At 37.7% G+C, this 27,157-nt stretch overlaps 1 protein-coding gene across 1 annotated transcript in view; it reads left to right on the top strand.

Moving 5' to 3' along the window:
• Nucleotides 1–26,705, top strand: part of LOC102732896 (desmocollin-3) — a 42,558-nt gene extending 15,853 nt beyond the window's left edge. Inside the window, exons 2-11 of the mRNA XM_081802540.1 lie at nt 3,107–3,273; nt 6,112–6,246; nt 6,639–6,824; nt 12,905–13,164; nt 13,275–13,417; nt 14,365–14,589; nt 17,080–17,304; nt 19,770–19,891; nt 24,141–24,395; nt 26,345–26,705. Of these exons, the coding sequence (XP_081658666.1) occupies nt 3,107–3,273; nt 6,112–6,246; nt 6,639–6,824; nt 12,905–13,164; nt 13,275–13,417; nt 14,365–14,589; nt 17,080–17,304; nt 19,770–19,891; nt 24,141–24,395; nt 26,345–26,542 (1,916 nt within the window). The 3' untranslated portion in view covers nt 26,543–26,705. The remainder of the gene's footprint in view (nt 1–3,106; nt 3,274–6,111; nt 6,247–6,638; nt 6,825–12,904; nt 13,165–13,274; nt 13,418–14,364; nt 14,590–17,079; nt 17,305–19,769; nt 19,892–24,140; nt 24,396–26,344) is intronic.
• Nucleotides 26,706–27,157: the final 452 nt, after the last annotated feature.

The raw sequence follows: 27,157 nt of genomic DNA on the forward strand, positions 1-27,157 counted from the left end.
TTGAGCATTTTTTCATGTGTCTGTTGGCCATTTGGATGTCTTCTTTGCAGAAATGTCTGTTCATGTCTTCTGCCCATTTCTTGATTGGATTATTTGTTCTTTGGGTGTTGAATTTGATAGGTTCTTTATAGATTTTGGATACTAGCCCTTTATCTGAAAAGACATTTGCAAATATCTTTTCCCATTCTGTCTGTTGCCTTTTGGTTTTGTCGACTGTTTCCTTTGCTGTGCAAAAACTTATCTTGATGAAGTCCCAATAGTTCACTTTTGCGTTTGTTTCCCTTATGTAAGGAAACTTTTAAAAGTAAAATGTATTATGTTAAATATGTTTATCTACATTTTTTGAGACATTGGGTTTTTTATACCCAAGACCAGATTATCCTGAGATGATACTGAACCAGTATCTATTTACCAGAATGGGTAATCCTATTATATCCAAACAGAGTGTAACCTACAAGATATTATAGGAGTCTGGTGTTGTCAACATGATACCAATTAATTATAAAAGCAGATAACAGTTATTCAAGCTTTGAATTGTATTTAGTTTTTATACTTTATTTCACTGTATCGTTTTGTGGGTTTATCATTATTCTCACCTCCAAGAGAGGACATACAGAATAAGATTACAATAAAATTAAAATTAATATCTATATTTTTATTAGGTTTTATTTAGGGAGGTATTTAATGACATCTACTGAAAACACAATCTTTTAAAGCTCTTATTTATATTATCTCCTTTCTTAAAACTACTACTTTATTACTTCCAATTTAGAATGATACGGGGATAACTTTAGAGACACCTACATCACATGTTCTAAACATTTGTTCAGACACATGGAAAACCAAAGTGTTCAGGTTAGTTGGCCCTTAAAATGTGGCATTATGTGGCTTTCTGAGACTTACAATATGGAGAATAACCATTCACAATAAAGTTGAAAGAATGTGGACTCATTCATAAAGGGTGACTTTGCTAACTTGCCTATTAAAGTTTCAAGTAGTTACTTAGATCTTCACTAGATTTTTATATCTGCTATTCCCCTTTATATATTACTCTGATAATTTGGTGTCATAGATGTTAACCTCTTTATTACTCATATGGTACAATTAAGAACTAAAAAATGTTGGTTTGGAGTTTAAGAAACCTAATTTTTGATTTAGGGTTTGTTATTAATTCACTGTGGGAAATGGTGGAAGTCCCTTTGAGTTCCCTGACCTGTAAAAGGAGTTAATTACATTAGATGACCCATAAAATTTTTAGCTTCACAGTGACTATGACTCTGGTACTATTTTCTTTTTTTCAAAGAGAGATTATTGGTTGCAAAGTCTTTCTTGAGGATTCTGTTCTCTATGATAGTGACAGACAAGAATCAAGGGCAAATACTTTGATGTCCAGATTAACCTAAGGCACTTGAAACATCTCACACAAGAAGGTTCGAACCAGTTTGTACTGTGATACTCTGAACTATTAGGTGTTCCTTGACTTTGCCTTAATTCACATACAGAGGTTTGGACGAAGGGTGCTCAACTAATATTTAAGTATAGCACTCATGAAAAGGACTTTTGAAGTCAATATTTTAGGAAGATTTTCTGTGATAAGTAAAGCAGTTCTTATCCAGAGAATTAAAATAGTGTTTGTGTCCTGTCAGTAAAATCGCAGGAAGAAAATATTCTGCCTTACAAAGATTAGAAACTCTTTTTCTATGCAAATGTAGATGAATAGCATTTGTTTTCTTACCGTAATATGATTACTTCATGTCTTCATATGGATCCACTACAAAAGTCTTGCCATTACTTATAAATATATAATTGGATATTCTCTACAATTTTTATATATATGTGCATATATGTATTTATTTACATACACACATATACAAATTTTAAAGACAGAGTGAAAAAATTATTTAAAACTGATATCTTCTTGCATTAACTGGTTTTTGTTTCTTTCAAATATAGTATTTCAGCAAATCTGTATATGTGTGGGAGTATGTATATATGTGTGACTGTATCTGTCTATGTATTGTTCCTCAGCTTTACATACAGGGCTATAGGAAAAGTGGATCTATGTATTATATTTTCATGGGCACTGGAACACTGTCCTTAATACTAAACAATACCAACTCTTTGTAAGCTTTGATACCTATAATCCTTTACCAGAGCAATATTCTTAAATTCCATACAAATGACAAGTGTTAACAGCTCCAACTGAAGAAACGGTTGGCTTAAATTCCTCCTGAAGGGTGAATAGTATGAAATCCCTTCCTGAGGATTAAGTGGGGCTGAGGGCAGTGGGGTGTTGATGCAAAGTGGATGAAAGAGAATGAGACCCGTCAGAGACTAGTAAAAAACATCAGAGAATGGAGATTAGACTGTTAAAGGTCAACTTGACCATTTATACAATTATACCCCAAGTCAGTGTTGATCTATCTATTAATCAGAAATTAAATTAAAAAATTTGATTTACTTAAGAAACATGATTTCTGTCTCCAGGTAGGTTTGTTACTGAAGTGTGTGGAAATATGTGTTGAAATTCTTCTTCTTTTTTTTAAAGATTTTATTTATTTATTTGAGAGAGAGAGAGCATGAGTGGGGAGGGGAAACAGGAGCAGGGGTCAGAGGCAGAGGGAGAAGCAGGCTCTCCACTGAGCAGGGAGCCCACGTGGGGCTCAATCCCAGCACCCTGGGATCATGACCTGAGCCGAAGGCAGACACTTAACCGACTGAGCCACCCAGGCGCCCCATGTTGAAAATATTCTTGATTGCCATTTAAATAAGTTTTTAGTAATTTACTATCAAACATTTTTAACAGTGAACAGAGTAAAAGTAAAAGTTTAGTAATTTACTATCAAACATTTTTAACAGTGAACAGAGTAAAACAGTGAACAGAGGAATCAACAGAACCGTTGATTCCCGGCATCATAGTGTTTTACATTATAAATTTGAAGTCCTCTTCATTGGTGCTTCCTAAAGATGACATAGCTCTGAGAAGACATATACTTAAAATTAGATTGCCACTATCCTTGTTAAAATTTGAAAAGTGTAAATACTCCTAAATATGTTTTGCAGTTCTGGAAATGACAGACTCTTTTTTTTTTTTTTTAACCTGTAGGTACTGCCGTGGGAGTGGTTTGTGCCACAGACAGAGATGAACCGGACACGATGCATACACGCCTGAAGTATAGCATTTTGGAGCAGACCCCGAGGTCCCCTGGGGTCTTCGCTGTGCATCCCAGCACAGGTGTTATTACCATCACCTCTCATTATTTGGACAGAGAGGTAGCTTTCCACTCCGAGGAGTATCATTTTATTGGGGGCTGAGATCCCTACCCCATTTACTGTCGTTGGCTCTCCCGTGGTCTTAGGTGTTTCTATTTTATTTTATTTAGGTGTAAGACAATAAGAATTCCTGGTCTTGTTACCTGTTGTTTTGTTTTGTTTTTAATATTACTTCTATTTCCTTCGGTAAGAGAAGCCATAGGATTAATGCAGATCAATTGGTGCTTAGAAGGAGTAGGAACAAAGTATGTCTCTTATGAAAGTTGCTATTGTTAACTGTTACTCTATTCTTGTGTGTGGCTAGTTGGTTCCAGCTCAGTGAAGCCTTCAGTTCTCTCATGTAGGACAATTAATTTTGCTTGTTGCATGAGTTTAGATCATAGACTGATCCCTCTCCAGTTATTGTTGATACTTGATATGTGCTTTTTTTTTTAAGGTTTTATTTATTTATTTGACAGAGAGAGCGAGCGAGCACAAGTAGGGGGAGGAGCAGAGGAAGAGGGAAGAAGCAGGCTCTCTGCTGAGCAGGGAGTCCGATGCGGGGCTCGATTCCAGGACCCTGAGATCATGACCTGAGCTGAAGGCAGAGACTTAACCGACTGAGCCACCCAGGCGCCCCTTGATATGTGCTTTTTATGAGGAATGAATTAGTTGATATAAGGTTGATGGATTATTATGAAACCTGTCACACTGTTTGGATGATAATACTCGCATATTGTCGGGCATATAGCACTTTATGTTCAAATTCTTACGCATAATTATTATTTGGTCTTTATAATTTCCTTGTTTAACTAGATGAGTGTTCCATCCAATTTATAGAGGACAAACGTGACAGAAAGAGTGATTTGCCTGAATCAAATTACTGCACTGAATCTTCTGATTTTTGTTATTGTTGCTCTGTCTATATTGTCAGCCTGTGTTTAACTCAGAGCCCCGAATTATTGACTGAAGCAGATTAATCAATTTCATGTGCACTAAAGAGCTCGATTACAACACTTCAGTGGTTCCCACTGCAACCAGATTAACACAAATAGAGGGGTCAGTATGACATGGAGAGATAATGTACAGAAGAAATCAGTGGAATTTGATGCCAAAGAAAAAGGGAAGGGTTGATGAGAACCCGTGAAAAGGAATCAAAAATAGTACAAAGGTTCTATTTGTCATTATTTTTATTTTTGTGTGTGGTCAGGACAGTTTATGTGAGAAAGCACAGGATGGTAATAACTAATGGGCAGGTTTGAAGGGGCAATATGAATGTGTTTTTCGATATGTGGGGATAGGTAGAGTCTATGTAGTAATCAAGCAAAAACAAGCATTTTCCCTCATTTCTTACACATGGAGAAATGAGGCTTTAGGAAAATTAAATAATTTGAGGGTACACAGCTTGTAAGGTACAGATCTGTGGTCAAACCCAGGTCTGTTTTCCTTTTTTTTTTTAAGATTTTATTTATTTATTTGAGAGAGAGAATGAGCTAGAGAGAGCATGAGAGGGGGGAGGGTCAGAGGGAGAAGTGAACTCCCCACTGAGCAGGGAGCCCAATGCGGGACTTGATCCCCAGACTCCAGGATCATGACCTGAGCTGAAGGCAGTCGCTTAACCAGCTGAGCCACCCAGGCGCCCTGAATCAATGAGTTTTAATAACTCTTCTCTTTCCTGGTTCTTTTCCTGTTTCTCTGATCTTTCCTTTTTAGTGTGCGTAGCTTAGTCTTCCTACTTCCCCCATGCTTGAAATGCTACTGTTCCTTCTATCCTCAGCTCTTCTCATCCGTTAACCTCTCCTAGATAATCTGATTGCTGCTATAATTTCAACCAGCGTTTACATACTAATGACCCCCAGATTGGTATTTCTGGCTGTGAACTCTCCCGTAAGTATGGGGCCATACATCCAAGTGCCTTCTGAACCTTTCTCCTTAGATTTCTCATAGGCGCATAAAATCCAGCATATGCCAAACACAGCTCATTCCTTTTGGCCCTCCTTGCCAACCTTGCTAGTGTTCACTGCCGTGGAGAAGTGAACGTGGCTCTCCTTCGGCATTTGCCACAATGGTTGATGACACACACACCCTCTGCCTGCCCGAGGATGATGGCTGAGCATCATTCTCAACTCTCTCTTTTCTCTTAGGTTTTTATTTTTTTCAATTTTTAAAAAAAATTTTATTTTAATTCCAGTAGAGCTAACATACATTCTTATTTTAGTTTCAGGTGTATAATTGAGTGATTCAGGAATTCTGTATATTCCTCAGTGCTCATCAGGAAAAGTGTACTCTTTTTATTTTTTATTCTTTTTTTTTAATTATGTTATGTTAATCACCAGACATTACATCATTAGTTTTTTTATTATGTTATGTTAATCACCTCTCTTAGGTTTTGTATAGAATCTACCATCACATCCTACTAAATGCTAACTCTCAAGGAACTTGCTTGTCACCCTTTCTGTCTGTTCTCATGGCCACTTCCTCAGATTCGGATCCCCTGTCTTAGACGATTTCTTTTACTTTCAGCTCAGTTTACCACAAATGATGCTAAATCTTCTTTAAGAAACTTCTTTCTAAAACTCAGATGTTCTTATTTTGTGCTCCCTCTAGGACTCCCACAAAACTTTTCCCAATTACCTGCTACTTAAAGTATAAATCGAAATTCTTAGTATGGCTTTTTGTAATTTAACCTCTATTTACCTTTTCAGCTTCTCCCTGTCTACCAAGTTCTTAAAGTGTATACAAGTATGGAATCCAATAAAAGCATGGATATGCACAAATAGAAGAGTGTACAATTGAGGTTTCATTTGTAAGTCAAAGCATATGTTTTCAGAACTGATTAAATATTTGCTTTGTTTTCAGTCTGTAGAAAAGTACTCACTGATAATGAAAGTACAAGACATGGATGGTCAGTTTTTTGGATTGATGAGTACATCAACTTGTATGATCACAGTAAAAGATTCAAATGACAACGCACCTACTTTCAAACAAAATACTGTAAGTATATAGTTTCAGAATCTACCTCCACTTGTCAACTATTATTTGTTATTTAATATGAATTAACAAAGTATCTAGGATACTTTGATGTATGTTTATTTTTTATGAATAAAATTAGAATTTAAATCACTGACATATAAATCTCTCTTATTTATTCATTGTAGTATTTATATTATCTCCTAATAAAAGCAAGTAACATTCATCTTCATTTATAATGTAGTTCTTTCATTTCAAAGATAATCCTTAATGAAACAACAGTCTTTGTAATTCATAGCTTTAAAATAAACTAGATAAAAACTATAAGAACCAGTATTCTTGGAGTGGAAGAAATATTTTACTTTGTAGAAGTTCTCTTTATAAAGTGAGTTTTTAATGAGTTCTTTCTGTTTCAGTACGAAGCATCAGTAGAGGAAAATGCATACAATGTGGAGATCTTACGAATACCTGTAGAAGATAAGGATTTAATTAACACTGCCAATTGGAGAGCCAATTTTACCATTTTGAAGGGCAATGAAAACGGACATTTCAAAATCAGCACAGACAAAGAAACTAATGAGGGCGTTTTGTGGGTTGTAAAGGTACAGTAATAATTAATAATTGACAACTTGGCAAGCTAACAAGTTCTATTCAACTAGTGGCTTAATCAACTAAATAGTTTCAGATCAAAGACTCCAGAAGTTAGAATAGAGCTAAGTCTGTTTAGTCCAACTGTTCCCATCTAATACTGTCTTTCTTCTATAATTTTATTGCCAGTCATTTGTCACCAAGCTTATGCTTGAACATTCTCAGTTCTAAGGATCTCCATATTTCCATTGGCAGCAGATTCCATATTTGGAGAGCTTTGATTCTCGGAAGTCCTTCTTCTACTGTGTCCAAATTATTCTCCTTATATCCCATGGTTCTGTCTCTAATGGTCTGGGTTCCATCCCTAATGGAAGAAATAGAATTCTTTTGAAAAGATTGCTATGTTCATTTGAAACTTACCTTCTCTATGGTAAGTGTTCCTGATTCCTTTATTCCTAGCATGATATAATTTAGAAGCCCATAGTCTTCTCATTCTCTTTCTCTCTGGAATATGCCTGGTTGTATCTGATCCTTTATAGGTGGAATTGAGGGTGAAATACAGTGTTATATCAGATAGCACTGCAGGAACTTACTCCTTATTCTATATATTGTATTTTTGGTTGCATTGTTTTATTCTAGGGTCCAGGTTATGAGGATAGAAAAGGCCCTATTTGGGAAGGATTCTTGGTTTTATATTTGTAACTCAGAACAAGGAAGAAAATTGTCCTATGGGCAGGTAAAGGAGTCATCCATTGACTAAAGGAAGCTTTCCTGCCAACGACAACATGATGGAGACTTTGATACATAAATATTTATTTATAATTGTTTCCTCTGTAAAAATTTCCAGAGATTATGTAATAAGCATCTGCAAGTTCTACCCAGTGTGAATAGTCAAATATATTTGTTCCAAATTACTCTCAACATCAAACCTCTATTTTAGTTTTCTCTAATATGATCTGCTCGAGTTGAATACTGAAACCAACTACTTAAGAAAAATGAAACTTTATAACTGATAGTAGTAGGAAAAGAAATAAGCAGATGGTACTGATTGTTTTTCCCCTTTATTGGTCCAGCTCAATCCAGTCTTCATTTGCACTCTCCAGAAAGCAGAACCCAAGACAAGGAATTCAATGAAGGGAAATATTTAGAAAGTGGGTCCCAGGAAGCCAGAGTAAAAATGGGAAAGTAGGACAGGAAAGAATGGAAAGCCAATCAAGTCTGCCTTATTGACTTAGTCACCTCGGGTGTTCAATCCTGCAATGAACCGTGTAGAATGTACTTCAGAATTATCTCCTCAAAAAATAGTACCTGGGGCATTTATCCATCGACTCCCGCTATTGATACCCATGCCTCATTGGTTGAAGGTTGCCTCCAGGGAACCTTAGTGTTCCTGCACTTCTGGGCTTGGCTGTGCTTTGTAGAGGGAGAGTACTCTGGCTTGGGAGCAAACTTTGAATCTGAAGAGCTAAATCTTTGTGTGCTTGAGATGTGAGTCTGTCAGCATAAGCCGGGGAGTGTCCACCACAGCTGCCCCTGAAGTCGGGCAGGCTGAGGGTCTGTGGTGTATAATTTCCAAAGGTAGACACACCTATTAGTACAGGCATTTGCCTCAAAAACTGATGTGATTGGCAACAAATGTTCTGTAAGAGACTTCTCCTGGACACCTCCTCTGCACACCCCTCACCCCCACCTTCACTTCTTTCTAGAAATAAGTCAAAGAAATAGCTTGAGATCTGAGGTGGATAGGTTATGCCAACTGCAGTAGCTCAAATCAGACCCAAGCTCAGACCTTTTAGAGTTCTCCGTATCTGTTGCTTGATTAGAAGACTCCTCCTTGGTTCTCTCTCATTCGAGTCCATTATTAAAGACCCGTTATTATTATTTTTTAAATCTCAGTGATTTTATCTTGCTTCAGAAGGCAAAATTTAAGTAACACTGGGAATTAAATTTTTATTGTGAATTTTTTAACCAATACAAAATGAATTTTAGTAAACTTTGTCAGAAGAATATATTCTAAAAAAAATCATAGTATGTCAACACATTCCGTTTTTTTCATATTCAGAGTGGATTTTTTTCCCCTCGAGTGTTGATCACAGAGACATTAAGAAAAATATTTCCAAATATTTTCAGAAATTATAGCCTGTATCCTAGAATATTTCTCACTCTGACTAATAAACATCTGTTTTATTTCTGGTGAACAGCTTCTGGGTGCCATCTCAGGATTCCCCAGGAGGGAGAACAATTAGATGGTGATACTTTAATTTTTTGTCTCTTGTTCAGTTTAAGTTAATTTCACATATGAAGAATAAAGAAAATCCCCCCAATAAAATTTATATGCATTTATTCCTATTATCTTTAAACATAAGATAGTTGCATTTGTATTTTATAGTTACATCCTAGTTCTTATACCTAGGAAATGCTTTTAGAATTTTAAAAGCACTTATCAAGTATTGATCACCTTTCATGTCTGTCACAGGGAATGATGCTAATCATCTTATGTAGGTTATATCTAGCTGTCACATCCCCTTTAGGATAAGATATTATTATTATCCCCATTTTACAATTAAAAAAAGATGCCCCACTTGCCCCAGTTCATGGGAGGTGATAGAGCTAGGATGCGAACTCAGACGTTCTTGATGCAGAACCTTCCTCAGAACCGCTGTGCTACTTTTCTAGCTGGGGACCTTTGGGTCATGTTCCCCTTGTCTCTCCTCTTTCCCATCCTTGGGTTACTTGGTTGGATAAAACCATGACTTTAGTTGCACAAGGGGTCTTTTTTTGGAACTTGAATTAATTTCTACTTCTCCGAGTTTACTTTTTAAATTATCTCCTTCCTCTGTAATTAATAGCTCCTTTGGTAATTTTACCTTCTCTCTTTCTTTGAGCCATTCATAATAGTCTCTAACATTTTGGTCAATAAAATTTGCATTTTCCATGGTATATTTTCCTTTCTGTATTTTACACAAACCCTTAGAAAACTTGAATTCATCACACAGTTCTTTTGGTAGCCATACTGGTCTTTAAGGTGTCTTATCTTTTTCCTTGCTAAAGATTTGTGTTTGTGTACTTAAGTTATTTCTTTAAGTGCTTTCTAACCTTGGTGAGTCATCTTCTATTTTAAAATCAAACACTGGGGGCGCCTGGGTGGCGCAGTCGGTTAAGCGGCTGCCTTCAGCTCAGGTCATGATTCCAGGGTCCCGGAATAGGGATTGAGCCCCACATTGGGCTCTCTGCTGGATGGGGAGTCTGCTTCTCCCTCTCCCTCTGTTCCTGCCCACCTGCTCGTGCTCACTCGGTCTCTCTCAAATAAATAAATGAAGTCTTAAAAAAAAGTTTAAAATCAGGTGCACGTGGGTGGCTCAGTTGTTGGGCGTCTGCCTTCGGCTCAGGTCATGATCCCAGGGTCCTGGGATCGAGCCCCATGTCGGGCCCTGCTCTGCGGGAGGCCTGCTTCTCCCTCTCCCACTCCCCCGGCTTGTGTTCCCTCTCTCGCTGTGTCTCTCTCTGTCAAATAAAAAAAAAAAAGATTAAAAAAAAGATAAAAAGTTTAAAATCAAACACTGTATAATCAAGGCATTTTGAAATCCATCATTCTTTCACTACTTACATAATGATGGCTAGGAATGAACTTTATTCATTCCTTTATACCAAAATGAATTATATAATCAGTAAGTTAAGTTAAGCCAAAGATTGCTCAAATATACTTCTTTAATCTAAACAAAGCTTCCAAACGTTGCCTTGTTAGTTGGTGTCTCCTCTTGGTGCATTATTTTGGCTATTAACCAAAAATACATCACTTTTTCTTTCAATTGCCCGGGTGACAGATCCTTATTATCTATAGTAGAAAGCACTCACTGTGGGCTTACAATGTTAAATGTTATTCTTACACAGTAGTGCAGAAGACAAAACTTAGTCTCAGAGAGGTTAAGGACCTTAGTCGAAGTGGCACAGCTAGGATGCAGTAGGACAGTATTTGAACCTAGGTCTCTTTAATTGCAAAGTACATGCTCTTAAGTGCCATGTTAAATTCCTTTGTATAGCTATGTGATCTTGGAAAAGTTAGTCTCTCTATTATCTATAAAACATAAAAAAATACTTCTCTCTGCCTCCCTAATAGCTATTCCATTATAACAATGAAAGTGAAAACACTTGGTATACTATAGGATATTATTATTATATTTTTAGAAGCCTTACATGTTCGTGGGGCTAGTGTTATAATTTTCCATATTGGATAACTTTTCTGGAACCTTCGAGCATGAGCTGATGCAATCTTTAGCTCAGGCCTGGATGATCTTTCCATCCCAGCATTTCCTTTCTATTTGAGGAGCAGCCATAGTGCACACGGACTTGAGTGACAAAAATACTGTTCTCGGCTGTTCTCAACAGAGAGGGCCCACTACAAAACAGCACTTTATATTCTGGGAACCATTAATATCTCAGTGCAGATATAGGCTATTTTTTTTTTAAAGATTTTATTTATTTATTTGACAGAGAGAGACACAGCGAGAGAGGGAACGCAAGCAGGGGGAGTGGGAGAGGGAGAAGCAGGCTTCCCGCTGAGCAGGGAGCCCAGTGTGGGGCTCGATGCTGGGACCCTGGGATCATGACCTGAGCCGAAGGCAGACGCTTAACGACCGAGCCACCCAGGCACCCCTAGGATATTTTTGAGCCTTTTTTTTTTTTTAATTGATTAAAACATAAAGCTACCTTGTGGTGGAAGAGAATTCCTGTTTTTTTTCATTAATCACTGATTTCATCCCACCAGATTTCCAATCTGTAGAGTTTTAAGCTTCTAAAGCAATATCCAGTGTAAGCCTTGAAAAATTACATAAAGAAATTCTAAGGCTTTAGCAAGGGGCCCTGGCTGGAATAACAGCACCTCCTCCAGAACAGCAGCTGTTCGTGAATTTCCATCCATGTGTCATTGCCAGGAGATGCTCTCATTCTCTTTGTGATCATACCAACACATGTAATTTGTGACATAGTGTTCATTAGCAACAGATAAACAGATATTAATTCTTTTCCTCTTTTGACTCTCCATTTTCTGGAATGTTCATAAAAAATAAAAAAGCGTTTCACATACATTTTGTGGAATCTAAGATTCAGAAATTTCCTTGACTTCTTAGTGGACTCATGATATTAGGTATCTCAGCTTGATAATAGCTAGGTATGGGGAAAGGTTTAAAATAAAAATTTGACTCCTCCATTTTGATTTTGTTCAATGGCCAGCCAATGATGGTTTTGATAAGCAGAAAGAGAAAGAAAAAAATGCTTCGAGTTTGCAATACAATGTAAAATAATGTTTTTATAGGTTTTGCTTGATTTGCTGTCTAAAAATCAGTTTGTTTTTTTTTAAGATTTTATTTATTTATTTATTTGACAGAGAGAGAGAGAGAGACAGATAGTGAGAGCAGGAACACAAGCGGGGGCGTGGGAGAGGGAGAAGCAAGCTTCCTGCTGAGCATGAAGCCCAATGCGGGGCTCGATCCCACCACCCTGAGATCATGACCTGAGCTGAAGGCAGACGCTTAACGACTGAGCCACCCAGGTGCCCCTAGAAATCAGTTTTAATCAAAGGATTCACTTAAATATTTTTAGAGGCCGATGAACCCAATTAAGCAGCATCATATAGCAGAGGGATTATAGTGTGGTGGTTAAGGAAATGGACATAGTCCATAGGAAGTAGTAAGTCAAACAAAATTGCATTCTCCTGGAGTTAGATGCCCCTTACACTGGTCCTTTAGTGCTCTAAAGCAGGACTGTAAAAACACTGTTTGGTGTTTTTTTGTTTTTTGTTTTTTTGCATTATCTCCAGGTTCAGAATCATTTTCCTTAGTAAGAATGAACTATAAAAGTATTTCAGGAATTATTTTCCACAGCTCCATAAGACCACCTGCAGAAACGTTCAGACCACTCTTGCTAAAGGCTTCGTGAAGAATCACCTCTCTCTTTAGCCAAGGGTAAAAGTCAATATTGATTGAATGGGAACATAGAATTTATGCAACACTATTCATATTTACAGTTGTTCACTTGTTATTTGAAATACTGTATGTATTTTACACTGATGCTGATACCCATATGCTTTTTTAAAAAGCCGCTGAATTATGAAGAAAACAACCAAGTGATCCTGGAAATTGGAGCAAACAATGAAGTTCCGTTTGCTAGAGATGTTGCACTCAGAATGGCAACCATGAACCGAGCCTTGGTCACAGTTCATGTGAGGGATCAGGATGAAGGGCCTGAATGCAGCCCTGCAGCTCAATATGTGCGGATTAAAGAAAACTCAGCAGTGGGGTCAAAGGTCAATGGCTATAAGGCGTATGACCCTGAAACTAGAAGTAGCAATGGCTTAAGGTACAAAGAAGTCTGTAACCACATACGAATAATGTATTTGTAATAATTGAGATAGTAACTTATTTTAATACATTTTATATTGCTAAAGACTTTTTATTTTACATTAATAGGTACAAAAAATGGCATGATCCTAAAGGATGGATCACCATTGATGAGATTTCGGGGTCAATCACAACCTCCAAAATCCTGGACCGGGAGACCATGACTCCCAGAAATGGCTTATATAATATTACAGTCCTGGCAATAGACCAAGGTAAAAAAAAAAAGTTTTAATATGGTATTTTAGAAAGGAATTAGAGAATAAACTGCTATTATTATTGTGCAGAATTTTTGTGATAAGTATTTGGAATTGTTAGAAATTACTTTGAAGACTGTTCCTGTTTCTTTTAATCATCTAACAAGGTGAACCTTGTAAGGTAAGCCATGTCTTATTTATCTTTATATCCCCAGCATAGCGAGACCTCAAATGCTTATGGATCCATGTGTTGGAGGGCAAAGACAAAACTTAAGTCTAGGATCAGATGAAATGGCCTCACTAGACTCTTGTATATCTCTTTATGCCACTTTAAATAGAATCTTTGAGAAACTCAGTTGATTATTAGGTCAAAGTGATCCTTTCCTTGAATTCTGTTCCTTAAAACAACCCAGAGGTTCTCAACCTCAGCTTCATACTAGAATATTAGAATAATTCATAATTAGAATAATATTCTAATTCAATTAGAATAATAGTAATTCACTTGGGGCACTTAAAAAAATCATTTTGTAGACATGACTTTGACACGCTGAATCAGAATCCTGGGTTGGGGAACCTGAACATCATATCTTAAAAATCTCCCTAAGTGGCTTAAATGTGTATCAGGATTAGAATAACTTTTTGTACCCTTTTTACTGTTCAGTAACATCTGTACCAGAAGAAACCCGCCCTGAAACACAGAGTTTGCAATTCACACATTGATTTTTATTGTTTGGTAATAATCCTGACATAAGGTTTATTGGCAGTTCTGGCTGATATTATCAATGGTGGTACTGATTTTAGATGATCTGTAGGTTTCATGTATCCTTCTACATTCTTATGTCCCATTTTCTGTAATAATCAGCTTATTTAAGAAAACATATATGTAGAATGTAGTTAATTTGTTTTATTAGGAAACTATAAAAGAAGGCAAGAAACTACACTAAACCTTTTCTCTTTCTTCCTAGATGGTAGATCGTGTACTGGAACACTCGCAATTAACATTGAAGATACGAATGATAACCCACCAGAAATACTTCAAAGTAATATAATAGTTTGCAAACCAAAGATGAAGTATACTGACATCTCAGCTGTCGATCCTGATGAACCTGTCCATGGTGCTCCATTTTATTTCAGCTTGGCAAACACTTCTCCAGAAACGAACAGAATGTGGATCCTCACCAAAGTTAATGGTATTTATTGATTTATTTTTAAAGATTTGTTTATTTATTTGAGAGAGAGGGAGGAGAGTGTGAGAGAGCATGTGAGCAAGTGGGTGGAGGGGCAGAGGGAGAGAATCTTCAAGCAGACCCATGAGATCATGACCTGAGCCGAACCCAGGTGTCTTTTGGACACTTAACTGACTGAGCCACCCAGGCACCCCAAAAATATTTAATAAAAAATAATGATTTATATGTTCTAAAATAACTGAGAATGGATTTTCTTGTTTACTATAATATTCTCATTAATATATTTGAGAAGACTAACTCAGACTTTTACAAATATTATAGGAGGTCTGTGTTATATATTGCCTATAAAATGCAAGAAATCATAATTTTTATGAAGGCAAAATTTGTATTTCCAACAAAGACAAAAAAGCTTTATTAAAATATTGGGCAGCTTATCATTAAGAAAAATTGTTTTTGGTGTATTTTTTTTGAGAGAGAGGGAGGGTGGGGGAAGGATAGAGGGAGAGAGAATCTTAAAGCAGGCTCCACGCTGCGCATGGAGCCCAATGCAGGCCTCAATGTCATGACCCTGGGATCGTGACCTGAGCCGAAACCAAGAGTCGGACGCTCAACCGACTGAGCCACCGAGGCGCCTCTGGTGTATTTTTAAAGTGACTCCAGTGAGGTGAGGACAGAGCAGAGATGGGCAGTTTAAATTTTAGTGTAAGTAAACTCTGAAATGAGGAATCTGGGTGTGTGAGACAAGCACTCTATAGTATTCTGGAAAGCAACATGGTGGGATTGGACAGAGGCATGGCGTTGGAGCCCTCAAAACAGCTTCCTATGATAGTGGTTTCTGGGGGAGTGTAGTATTCTATATTTCAGGCACCCTTCCCATTTCATAGTTCGATATTAATTCATGATACCTGTGGAGCACCTGCCGTCTACCGTGCACTGTTCTGACCCTGCAGATACGTGTAGAGTTAACAAGACAGACATGACTCCAGTTCAGATGCTCACATCTATGAAATCTTTCTTGAAGTCGAAGGAGTAGCATCATGACCTTTTCTACCTGTATTATAGCTCCTTTCATGTTGTATTATTATCTGTTTACCTTTCTCCTCCAATACATGAGTTTCTCAGGATATTTGTGATTAATCTGTGTATTTCCAGCATGTAACCCAGTGCTTAGTAGATATTAACAGCTTAATAAGTGTTTGTTTAATCAATAATTGGTTAATAAATATGCACAAAGAAGGAAAATGCTGGGGGGAATAAGTAAACCAGTGTTGTTAGAGTTTAGGTTTTAGCAGGAATGCTGAGAGATTGGGTGGGAGGATGGATGGACTCTGGTCGTGAAGAGCCTATGTACCAGGCTGGGGAGACTGACTTTTTGTACAGCAGGTGTGCTCTGGGAGTGGGCCGGGAAGGAATGCTGTGCCCAGATTTATGTCTTAACAAGGTGACACTGGGGACAGGACAGTTTGAAGAGGGCAGAGTGGAATGGCAAGGACGTCACAAGCTGTTGCACTAGTATGAATAAACGAGATGTGACTACAGCTGAGCTTGTGGTCTTGAGGGAGGAGAGGAATTTGAAGGATTTTATCTTAGCCACAGTATGATCTGGGAGGGTTCCACCTAACCCTTCGTAGTAATTCACATTCCTCTGGGGAGCTTTACATTTGAGGTGCAGCCAAAAATCTTTGAAGTTCTTATCAGCTGTCACAGTGCATTTAAGAAAGGCTTACAAGTTACAGATGACTTCGAGGATGTGCATGGTGCTACTGTATCATTTCGCTTATTGCAAAACTCCCACTGTTGTAATTGGCTTTGAAAGTGTGTAGAGTTTTTGGTCACTTGATAATGAAGTCATTAAAGTAGGTATCGAGGCTATTGGGGAGATATCATAGTTGATAAAAATGTATTGTTATGTTACAGATACATCTGTTTTTATGTAAGCCTTATACCTAGCCTGGGTGACGTTAATTAGCTTTCTGGTATTGAGATCACTTCTAGAGGGAAGGCATAATAACGAAGGGTCTGTTGTACTTTGGAGAATTACCTTATGTGTAAAGATAATGGACAGGTACCAGAAAGTAAATGGACAAGAGAATGTCAACTTAAGACGTACTTTGTGCATAGCAATAGTTGTTAATTCTTTATGAGTACCATAAACTGGTACTATAGAAAAATGCTTGAGGTGCATATCAGGGGCCCATCTACCATCATTGGTTTGTAGATAAGGGAAAGATAAGGTTATATTCAGTATTGCTGAATTGCTACTGGATCACTCCAATGTCAAATTATGTCTTTCAGCCGCTCGTAAAAAGTTACAATGGGTATACATAGTAATATTAGTGCTGAGAAATGTGGAAGGTAGTTCTCCATTTTAACACATTTTCATGTGGCAGGTGGTTCCTTGAGGATAATATGTTTAGAAACAAAGGTGGCAAAACAAATGCTAAGGGAGAAATAAATGTCCATTAAAGATATAATTCTTTCATTTTCTTTCAGATACAGCTGCCCGTCTTTCATATCAGAAAAATGCTGAATTTCAGGAATATAGTGTTCCTATTACTGTAAAAGATAGAGAAGGTCAATCTGCAACAAAAACCCTGAGAGTTAATCTGTGTGATTGTACTCATCCAAGTCAATGTGTGGCAGCTCGAAGGAGTGCAGGAGTAATACTTGGAAAATGGGCGATCCTGGCCATCCTACTGGGTATAGCACTACTGTTTTGTAAGTCCTTTTACTTGCTTAAAGTTAAAATGTATCATAAATACCTGAGTGCAGGAAAAGGTCTTTTTTTTTTTTAAAGATTTATTTATTTGAGAGAGCGAGAGAGAGAGAGAGAGAGAGAGAGTACATGACGGGGGGAGGATCAGAGGGAGAAGCAGACTCCCCGCCGAGCAGGGAGCCCGATGCAGGACTCGATCCCAGGACTCCAGGATCATGACCAGAGCCGAAGGCAGTCGCTTAACCAACTGAGCCACCCAGGCACCCCAGGAAAAGGTCTTTAAAAAGTAATCTTGTCCAACTATCCATCAGGGGTGGGCAGTTTACAAATTGCTTTTGTGTTATATCTGAGTTCTGATGGACTATTTTCAGGGAGAGGGAGCAAGATCCTTTTTGAAATACGATTTCCTATTTGGACAGAGCTGTTTAAAATTCCTTAGACGGTACCAAATCTGTCAACATACAGTTTTCATTTCTTGGTCCTAGTACTACCCCGTGTCGGGCTAAATAAAACAATCTAAACTTTCTGCCATAGGAAGGTCCACGACAAGCCACTGTGGTCTCATCTCATCATTTTGCCACGGCCTTATGGGAATGACTCGGATCACAGCAATATCTCTTCTTGGGTGTATCTTGCTAGTTTTGATTTTTTTAACCTCTTCCTTGCCCGTTGTATAGTTCCCAATGGCATCATATTTTTCCCTCTTTTTATTTCCATCCGCTCCTCCAGCCTGGATTAGCCCCTGTTTCTTTGTTCTGTGATAGGACTAGCTGTTAAGAGCAAGACTCTGGAACCAAACTCTCTGGGTTTGTGACCCAGCTCTATCATTTGCAAGCCATGTGACCGGCAGGGCTGGGGTGGGGGGTGGGGCGCGAGTTCCTTAACTGTGCTTCAGTTTCCTCATCTGTGAAAGGGGATAATTGGGGTGGCCTGCTTTATGGGGCAGCACTGAGCATTAATTGAGCTAATGCACGTGAAGAGCTTAGAATAGTACAGTGTTCAATATTTTTCAGCAACTCCACAAAATAAAAAATCTATTGAAGACCTACGATATGCCAGAAACTGTCTAGGTGCTTGGGAGTCATCAGTGGACAAAAGAGACCAAACCAAACACAAACACTGTGCCTTGTGACAGTAAACTAATAAATAAACGAAATGCTGTGGAGGAAAAAATAGAGCAAAATAATTAGGAGCTGTAGTCCTGTGGAGCGTGTGTGGGTGATCGTGGGGGCTTGGGGTGAGTGACTACAGATTTGGTGGATGGTTTGGTCGGGGCTAACTTGACAAGGTTATCTTTTTTTTTTGTCTGAAAATGTCCCTTTTCTACTTTTTTAAAAAAAGTTTTTATTTATTTATTTTTTTATTATGTTCAGTTAGCCAACATACGAGGTTATCTTTGATGATTTTTGGGAAAGTTGAAAGAGTCAGCCAAGTATAGTACCTGGGGGAGAGGTTTTCAGTCTAGGGGAAAGTCAGCTCATAGACCCTTAGGTGAGAGGGTGCCTGGAGAAGTCAAGGCATGGCAGGGACACTGGTGTGGCTGGAGTGGAGTGCATCAGGAGAGCGGGGTTGGACATGGAACCAGAAAGGTAACAAGGGGGCCACATAGAGTGGGCGGGCATTGGCACCCTTTTCCTATAAAGGGCTAGATAGAATATATTTTACATTTTGCAGGCCATGTGGTTTCACTTAGAACCAACGAAATCTACCCTTCTAATAGGAAAGCAGCCATAGAAAATATTTCAGTGATGGGCATGGCTGGGTTCCAATAGAACTTTATGGACGTTAACATTTGAATTTCATATAATTTTCATGTGTAGTGAACTTCTATTCTTTTAATCTCTAAAAACCATTTAAAGACCACAGCTCATAGGCCATACAAAAACATGTGGTGGGCTGGATTTGGGGCTGCAGTTGGGCCACCCTTTATTAGAGGGGTTTGTAGAGCATTGTAAGAACTGTCGTTTTTATTACAGCTGATTTTATTATCACATATTTCAACTTCCCACAGGTGTGACGTAGAATGAAAATTCTGAACAGACCAAATACAGAATAGTTTTAATTAAGATACTTGGAGATAAATCTGTTCTGGGGAGAAAAATCTGTCGTGTTTTCATATAGGCAAACCATTCTTTTAGCAATCAGTAAATCTCTTTAAGGTCTCTGTCTTAAATAAATGTCACTGAAATTTTTGAAAATTTATTATTTAACTCACAATTGTAAATACTTGAACATTATGGGTAGAATTCAAACTCTTAAACAGACTTATAATCAAAATATACATATAATTAATTCAGATTTTAAAGTCTAAGCTAAATTATGGCCTATTAATTTAGAAAAGCCAAGGTAATTCACAGGACCATGCCTTAGTGGCTTTGTTTTCCTCCTGTGTACCCAAGGTAATAAAAAATAAAAGATGAGTATTTTATTCTATGTATGTTAAACCTTTTTTTTTTTTTTAATGCAGCTGTATTGCTAACTTTGGTATGTGGAGTTGTTGGTGCCAAAAAAAAAAAAGGTTTTCCTGAAGATTTAGCACAGCAAAACTTGATTATATCAAACACAGAAGCACCTGGAGATGATAAGGTGGTAAGTAATTTTTTAAAATGAGTATTTATCTCTGAGTATCTCCCATAATTTCTTTTACTGATTCTCATGAAGTTGTTTTGTAACTTAAGAGTTAATATTTACATTTTTAGCTTGGTCAGCTTTTGTAGGCGTAAGTATTTTATCTGTCAATATTCAAGTATTTATGTAGGTGGCATTTATTGAACTTCTTAAATCAGATGTGTTGTTTTAATTATCATTCTTCCACTCTCTAGTGTTATGATTTGAAATTTGCTCTTTGATGTTGTGAAATTATTATAATAACAATCTTTTAGCTGCTTTCTACAATGTAGAAATATTTCCAGATAGTATTTTTTTATCTAACTCTTTGACCATTTATAAGAGGAAAAAAAAACTTACTGAAAGTTTTCAAGATAAACTAAGAAGATATCAAAGAGATATATATATATTTTTTTTAAAAGTGTGTGGGGGAGGGTAGATTACTTGGAAGGCTATTGTCACTGTCTTTCCTTATGTATTTCTTGAGACCACTGAGGTGCTTGCTTAGTACTAGGTGTCTTGTTTGGGGAGATGTCTATTTAAAAAGTTCTTACAGGGCGTGTTCTTCCCTCAAAAAGATTTCAAAGTATTTATGGGAAATTGAATCTCCTTTTATGGGAAAAATAAGTAGGAACATGCAAATAAACCATTAGCACCAATATGAGAGAGCACTGTTATCATTTAAAGATACTTGTGATACATAAGTCCGTTTGTGCTGTCTGGATCAACTGGCAAGGCTTAGTGAAAGAGGTGCAGATTCCTCTGTAACTTAAAGAATAGGAAGAGTTTGAAAGTTGAGAGATGGAATAGCAAAAGAGGTGGAAAACCGCCTCAAGAATAAAAATGGAGATGATAGGGGCGCCTGAGTGGCTCAGTCGGTTAAGCGTCTGCCCTTTGCCTCAGGTCATGATCTCAGGGTCCTGGAATAGAGTCCCGCGTCGGGCTCCCTGCTCAGTGGGGACCCTGCTTCTCCCTCTCCCTCTACCTGTGCTCTGCCTCTTTGTGCTCGCTCTCTTTCTCTCTGTCAAATGAGTAAATAAAATATTTTTTAAAAAGGAGATGACAAAGTTTAGGGATTATTCAACAAATAGTAAAAAAATTGATTTGAAGTGGAAGAAATGATGTTTTACAATAGAAGTTTGACACTTAATTAGGCTCTTGGGGGGAGAGGATGTAAGAGAGGAGTAGGACATGGGGCTGTTGTATGCCACACTAAGGATTTGGGATTATTTTCTTGGTAAGGAAGAGCAGGTGAAGGTTTTTCTGCACAGAAGTGGCATATTGGGAGCAGCGTGACGCTGAGTCAGTAGGGTGATCAGTGAGAATAGGAAGACGTTAGGGATAGGGAAGATAAAGGATTAAAATCTTTCAATAGTTGAAGCAGTGGATAACTCTGCTAGGATGGATAATGGTCATTGGAAATAGGGATAATAAATATTTTAAATGTGTAAATGATAAGATTGTCAGCTTTTGAGTAACAAAATAAAAATTGAAATCAAACGACAGAGGTTGTAACCAAGGACAATGACTTTATATCAAGACTTTTCTGTATCTCAGTGTGAAGGCATCTTTCTTACTGACTTTCTCTCTTTAACTACCTCCCATCATCATGGAAAATCATAGCCCACCTGTGCTTGACAGGCCTACACGTGGAACCCTGTAATTATTTCTCCATTCAGAAAATACATTTAATCCCTTAATCGTCCTTGACTCATAGTAAGTTCTTATTTTATATCTGAGAAGGGAATAGTTGAGATGTTCATAATACTTGTTCTTTGCCATTTGATGCTAGAGCTGGAAGCATTAATTGGCTGTCTCACCAAATGTACTCATCCCTATCTTTATCTGTTCTCTGTTAGGAACACTTCTCAAAAGGACTCAGAATTATCAATTTATACCAAAACATAATTTTAGGTATATTTTTACAAAATAGAACGAGATTTCTTAGTGAATGTGTAAGCTCATTTTAGTATAATGAGTACAGGTGATGACTTCAGTTCTGGAGCTAAGTTTAAGTCAAAGGCATTCAGGGTGGGGTTAGGAGCTGGTTGAAGAGTCAGGACTGGAGAAGTTAAATCTGGGAATCATTGACATGGAAAAGGAGTCGTTGATACCCCATGAGAATAAACTTTGGGCAACGCACGTAGAGATGGTCAGGAAGGAATAGAGAATAGAGAGAATGTGAAACGGCACTGTGGGCTTCGCCTTGGTTTTAGTTTAGTTTTAATTCTGGGATTAGCTTGCATGATCTCTGAACATGTATTTATAATGACAGAAATTACACCATCAAAGAGATTTGATAATGAGGGTTTTTTTTTTTTTTTTTTTTAATGGAATTTCACTGTAGCAGCAACCTAAGCAAAAAATATAGGGTAGCAGTGCCACCAAATGGCTACTTCTCACTTCTCTTTTCCGGTATAATTTTCTAAGGCAATGAGATACCGTGTATGACATTTATAGATACATTTCAGATTCTGAAATATCCGAAACTCTAAATCATCTGAACCTGAAAATCGTCCAGTTTAGTTAGAGACTCTGCATATTAAATAGAAGAAAAACAAATGGGTAGGAAGATGGCACAATGGAGCCTGATTTTACTGGAGGTCTTGTCTGAGAGTCACAGTTCATAATTAGATCTGCCATGCTTGAGGTTACTGCTCGAACTGAACTTCTCACGGGCGGCCCAGAGTTCCGTGTGAGGTGCCCACATTAAGTCGATGCTTAGTCAGGTCTTTTTTATCTTCAAACATTCCCTCGACTCTGCTTTCCTCTAGTTCCCTTCTGATCTCTTTTTCTTTGAAACTGAGCTTTTTGAGAGATTTATACTCGATTTCTCCATGATATTACTTCCTGTTCATTCAGCATTTCTTGGAAATTCTTTTGACAAAGACGACCAGTGGCCACTTTTTTTGCTTGAATCTAATAGGTGGATTACTTTATTTGAACCAGTTCTTAAACTACTTGGATGCTTTTCTCCTTACCATAATCCTCTCTGCGTGGCTTCAGATTTGTGCCTCTTGGATTCCTCTCTTCTCCAATAGCTATTTCAGATCAGTTCTGTCCTCTAATTCCCTTAGTCACCCCTTAAAACGTGTTTTTTCTTGTGGTTCTATTCTTAGCCTTCTTTTCGTTTAGTCTACCATTTTCTCTGGGTGTTACAGTTTATTCCCGTGGCTTCTACTACCTCCTATATGGTGGTGACCTCTGGAATCGTAGCTCCAGCTCGGCTCCCCCACCTGAACTCCAGACCCACCTATTCATATACTCACTTTGGACATCCATAGGTTTCTCAAATTTACCATGCCCAAAACTGAACTGTTCACTCTCCTCTCACCCACGAGTGTGTCCTTCATCCCTACTTCAGTGAATTATACCATTTATCTAGTTGTGCAAGCAGAGCACCTAGGAATAATTCCTGACTCTTCCCTTTGCTGTTTCATCCATCTGACTACCAGTAAAACTTTGTATGGAGTCCAACCACTTTGAATCATCCTTGCTTCTACTTTGGCTGAGGTCTTCATCATGTCTCACCTAGAAAGATTCAGTGACCTCTCCGATATCCATGACACTCAGCTTGTCTCCTTATTTATCTTTTACATTATTGCCTTGAATGATTTTAAAAAATATGTCTCTTCCCTGTTATTAAAACCCTTCTTTGAGTCCCTATCATCTTCTTGATAGTCTAAATTTTTTAGCATGGCATATGGATCTTTATGTTCTCTGGTCTTTTATAACCTCTCCACTTCCTGTCTCACTTTGAACTCCAAGTGGTAGCCATTCTCAGCAAGTTGAAAGTTGAGGGCCCCCAAAGTACCCCGTTGCCTTTGTGTGTAGGCCTTCCTGCAGATACTGCTTTCTTCTTCCCATTTCTCAAGTAGGAGTCCTTCAGTGCAGTGTTTTCTACTCTATTCCACTTACTCTGTCTGTGCTTGGATTTTAATGCTCTTCCTCTGCGTTCCTATAGCATTCTGTGCTCACCTACGTATACATTCTTAAAGTAATTCTCTATTTTTCTGCCTCACTGGAATAAGAGCTTCTTAGAGCCACTGAGAGATCGTGTCCCTCTTTGTATCCCTACACTGGGCACAGAATCCGAAAATATAAATGTCTGCTAATGAATGGATGAATCAATAAAAGGTTAAATAAACGTTCTCTCTCCCTTGTCTTCTTATGACTTAACTTGGAATCTGTTTCCTCTCAGTACAGATGATCTTATTTTATTTTATTTCAGTGTTCTGGCAATGGGTTTATGACCCAGACAGTCAACTCTGGCCAAGGCTTTTGTGGTACCATGGGATCAGGAGTGAAAAATGGAGGGCAGGAGACCATTGAGATGGTGAAAGGCGGACACCAGACCCTGGAATCATGCCGGGGGACCATGCACCATCACACCCTGGATTCCTGCAGGGGAGGACCCATGGAAGTGGACAACTGCAGATACACCTGCTCCGAGTGGCATAATTTCACTCAGCCCCGTCTTGGTGAAGTGAGTTTCCATGAGTGTTTTGCCTCTGCAATTTAAATGTCCAAGTGTAGAACAATAGGAAATTGAAATTAATGTAGAGTTTCAGAAGCTGCTTTTCCATATTTTTCAATGTACCCTTTCTCTTTCACTCTCTAGTCATTCCCTGCACTCCCCCCAGCCCCCACCCCATGCCCTCTGATCTTGTTACATTATTTAACATAAGAGAGATTTTATTCCATCTGTCATATTTCTTTTAGTTTCTAAAATCTCGTGAGAATTGGAGGTTTTTAATGACCCTGTTAAAGTTACATGCCATTTTTAGATGTTGTTTACCTCATGAGCTATTTTAATAGAGAAGAATGTGGGAAAAAAATCTCATTCCCTTCAATCACAAAACTGCCCCAGTCAAATCTGCATTTTTCTGAAACAAAGCATCTATACACAATTCTAGGGTGAACATTCAATAATATGAGCTATAAGAACTCTATTTAATGTAAGAAGCACCGTTCAAATACAAAGTGTTTTTATTCAGGGGAAAGCAAGGATGTCAAAGAAAAGAGGGATTAAATCATGGATTTTCAGTCCTGGCGGCACATCAGAATCCCCTGGGGAGCTTTTAAATGATAGTAATCCCTGTGCTCCACCTTGAAGAATTTGGGCATAATTGGTTTGGCTTATTATTCTTATTACTACTTTTAAAGCTCCTCAGGGGATTCACATGTGCCACCTGGGTAGAGAGGCACTGGATTAAATATTCTACCTGGTACTAAGTTTTCTGTTTATCAGAGTGTACGGTACTATTGTAACCCCCAGAGTGGACCAGAAGCCCTTCATCCTTTAATGGACTGCAAATAGGCACCATTCTGTGACACGGCTGTAGCTGATCACGTGTCCATAGCATATTTTTTTTTTCCCATCAGATTCAAGTGTTCATCTTTGTTCTGTTTCTAGACAGTGTGCATGTAAGATCAGGTTGAGAAGGCGTGGAGCTTAAGAGGCGTTCTTAGGGGTGTTCATTAACGTGTGCATCAGGGAATGGGATCTGAGGCTGACATGGTCATGAAGAAAGGCATTTGGTGACATAAGCCAAAGAAATAAGCTGTGGGTTAGAGAGGGAGGTGAGGTGAGGTGAGGAGGGAGGAGGCACAGGAGTTTGACAGGTCGGCAGCCAGGCTGGTAACAGCGAGGCGGGGTGTGGCTGAATGCTTGGCCGCTCCATTCCAAAGGCCCAGTTTCTGCAGTGTGGGTGATGTTGATTATTTTTCATCTCACTAAAATGCTTTGTGCATTTCTCTACTTTGTCACGTTTGAGCTATCTTGGGCACTTGCTTCTGAAGTCAGTGTGGTAATTCTTGCCTACTTTATAACTGCATGTAATAGTAGTTTTAGTTCACGTTTATTGAATATTTACTATGTGCTGGGCAAAATAAGAGAATTTTTGGTGCATTATTTTTTCATCATTATCGTGAGATAGTCACTGTATATATTCCCATTTTAGACATAAGGAGAGTTGGAAGTGAGACTTGAAGATGTTTAGTAACCTGCCCAAAGTCATATACGTAGTTGGTGAAGCAAGAGCTTTGACTCAAAATCAGGACTGTTTGAATATCCAATATCAAATTCTTCACCGCCATGCATATTCTCACCATTTTGTGGACTAGCCTGACCTCTAGATATAAAATTAAGCTTTTAAAAATGATAATTTAAATGTACTTAAATATAACATTTGTGTGCATATATATATATATATAATTTTTTATTTGTATGGATTACTAGAAATGTAAGATATACTGACTTTGTGGTACGGTTATGATATCGACCAATCATGTGCATTTTTTGTATGTAGGACTCCATTAGAGGACACACTGGTTAAAAATTAAACATAAAAGGTAAATAAAAAATAAATTTTATGTTCATATGTTTAAGAGTGTTTAAAACAATAATACAATCCTTTTTTTTTTATTTTACAGAAATTGCATCTGTGTAACCAGAATGAAGACCACGTGCCATCTCAAGATTATGTCCTTACATACAACTATGAAGGAAGAGGATCTCCAGCTGGTTCTGTAGGTTGCTGCAGTGAAAAACAGGAAGAAGATGGCCTTGACTTTTTAAATAATCTGGGAGCCAAATTTACTACATTAGCAGAGACATGCACAAAGAGATAATGTTAAAGTACTACAATTAGACATGTATTTGCCAGACATTCTGGAAGTTTCCAAAAGGAAAGGGATATTGTAAAGTTCAATTTCAATTTCTAATACATATATGGATATATATTAGAATTTCAATTTCTAATATATTTAAAGATAGATATATAGATATATTTTTAATATATCTATACATTAGAAAAATATACAATTTTTCTAAATTTTGGGAATTGTACTATTCACCAATTTGTATTTTTATAGCAATTTGTTGTTTATGTTTTCCAAGGAGTTGGAAATGTTAAAATGTGTTTTGTCTTCTTTACTGCCAGGTAAATAGACAGCTAGAAAATCTCATGCTATATCATTGGAATTAAGGTCTGTAAAGGACCTGCTATTCTTTATAGATATTTTACCAGTTAATGTGTTGACTTAATATTAGTCCAGTGATAGCTAAGCTGTATTTGATTGAATATAGAATAGCTATCTGGGCTAGAAATTCTGTTCTTGTTCCAGATTTAGATTTAAGTGGATTAGGATTATATCAAACATTGTGTTAAATTATATTGCATTTTTTAGCTCTTTAAAAAATCAGTACCACTGAGTTGGTAGCTCCAAAGACTACTAGAATTTCAT

This window comes from Leptonychotes weddellii, chromosome 13, assembly GCF_054177405.1.
Source record: "Leptonychotes weddellii isolate Sample4059 chromosome 13, ASM5417740v2, whole genome shotgun sequence".
Classification (NCBI taxonomy): domain Eukaryota; kingdom Metazoa; phylum Chordata; class Mammalia; order Carnivora; family Phocidae; genus Leptonychotes; species Leptonychotes weddellii.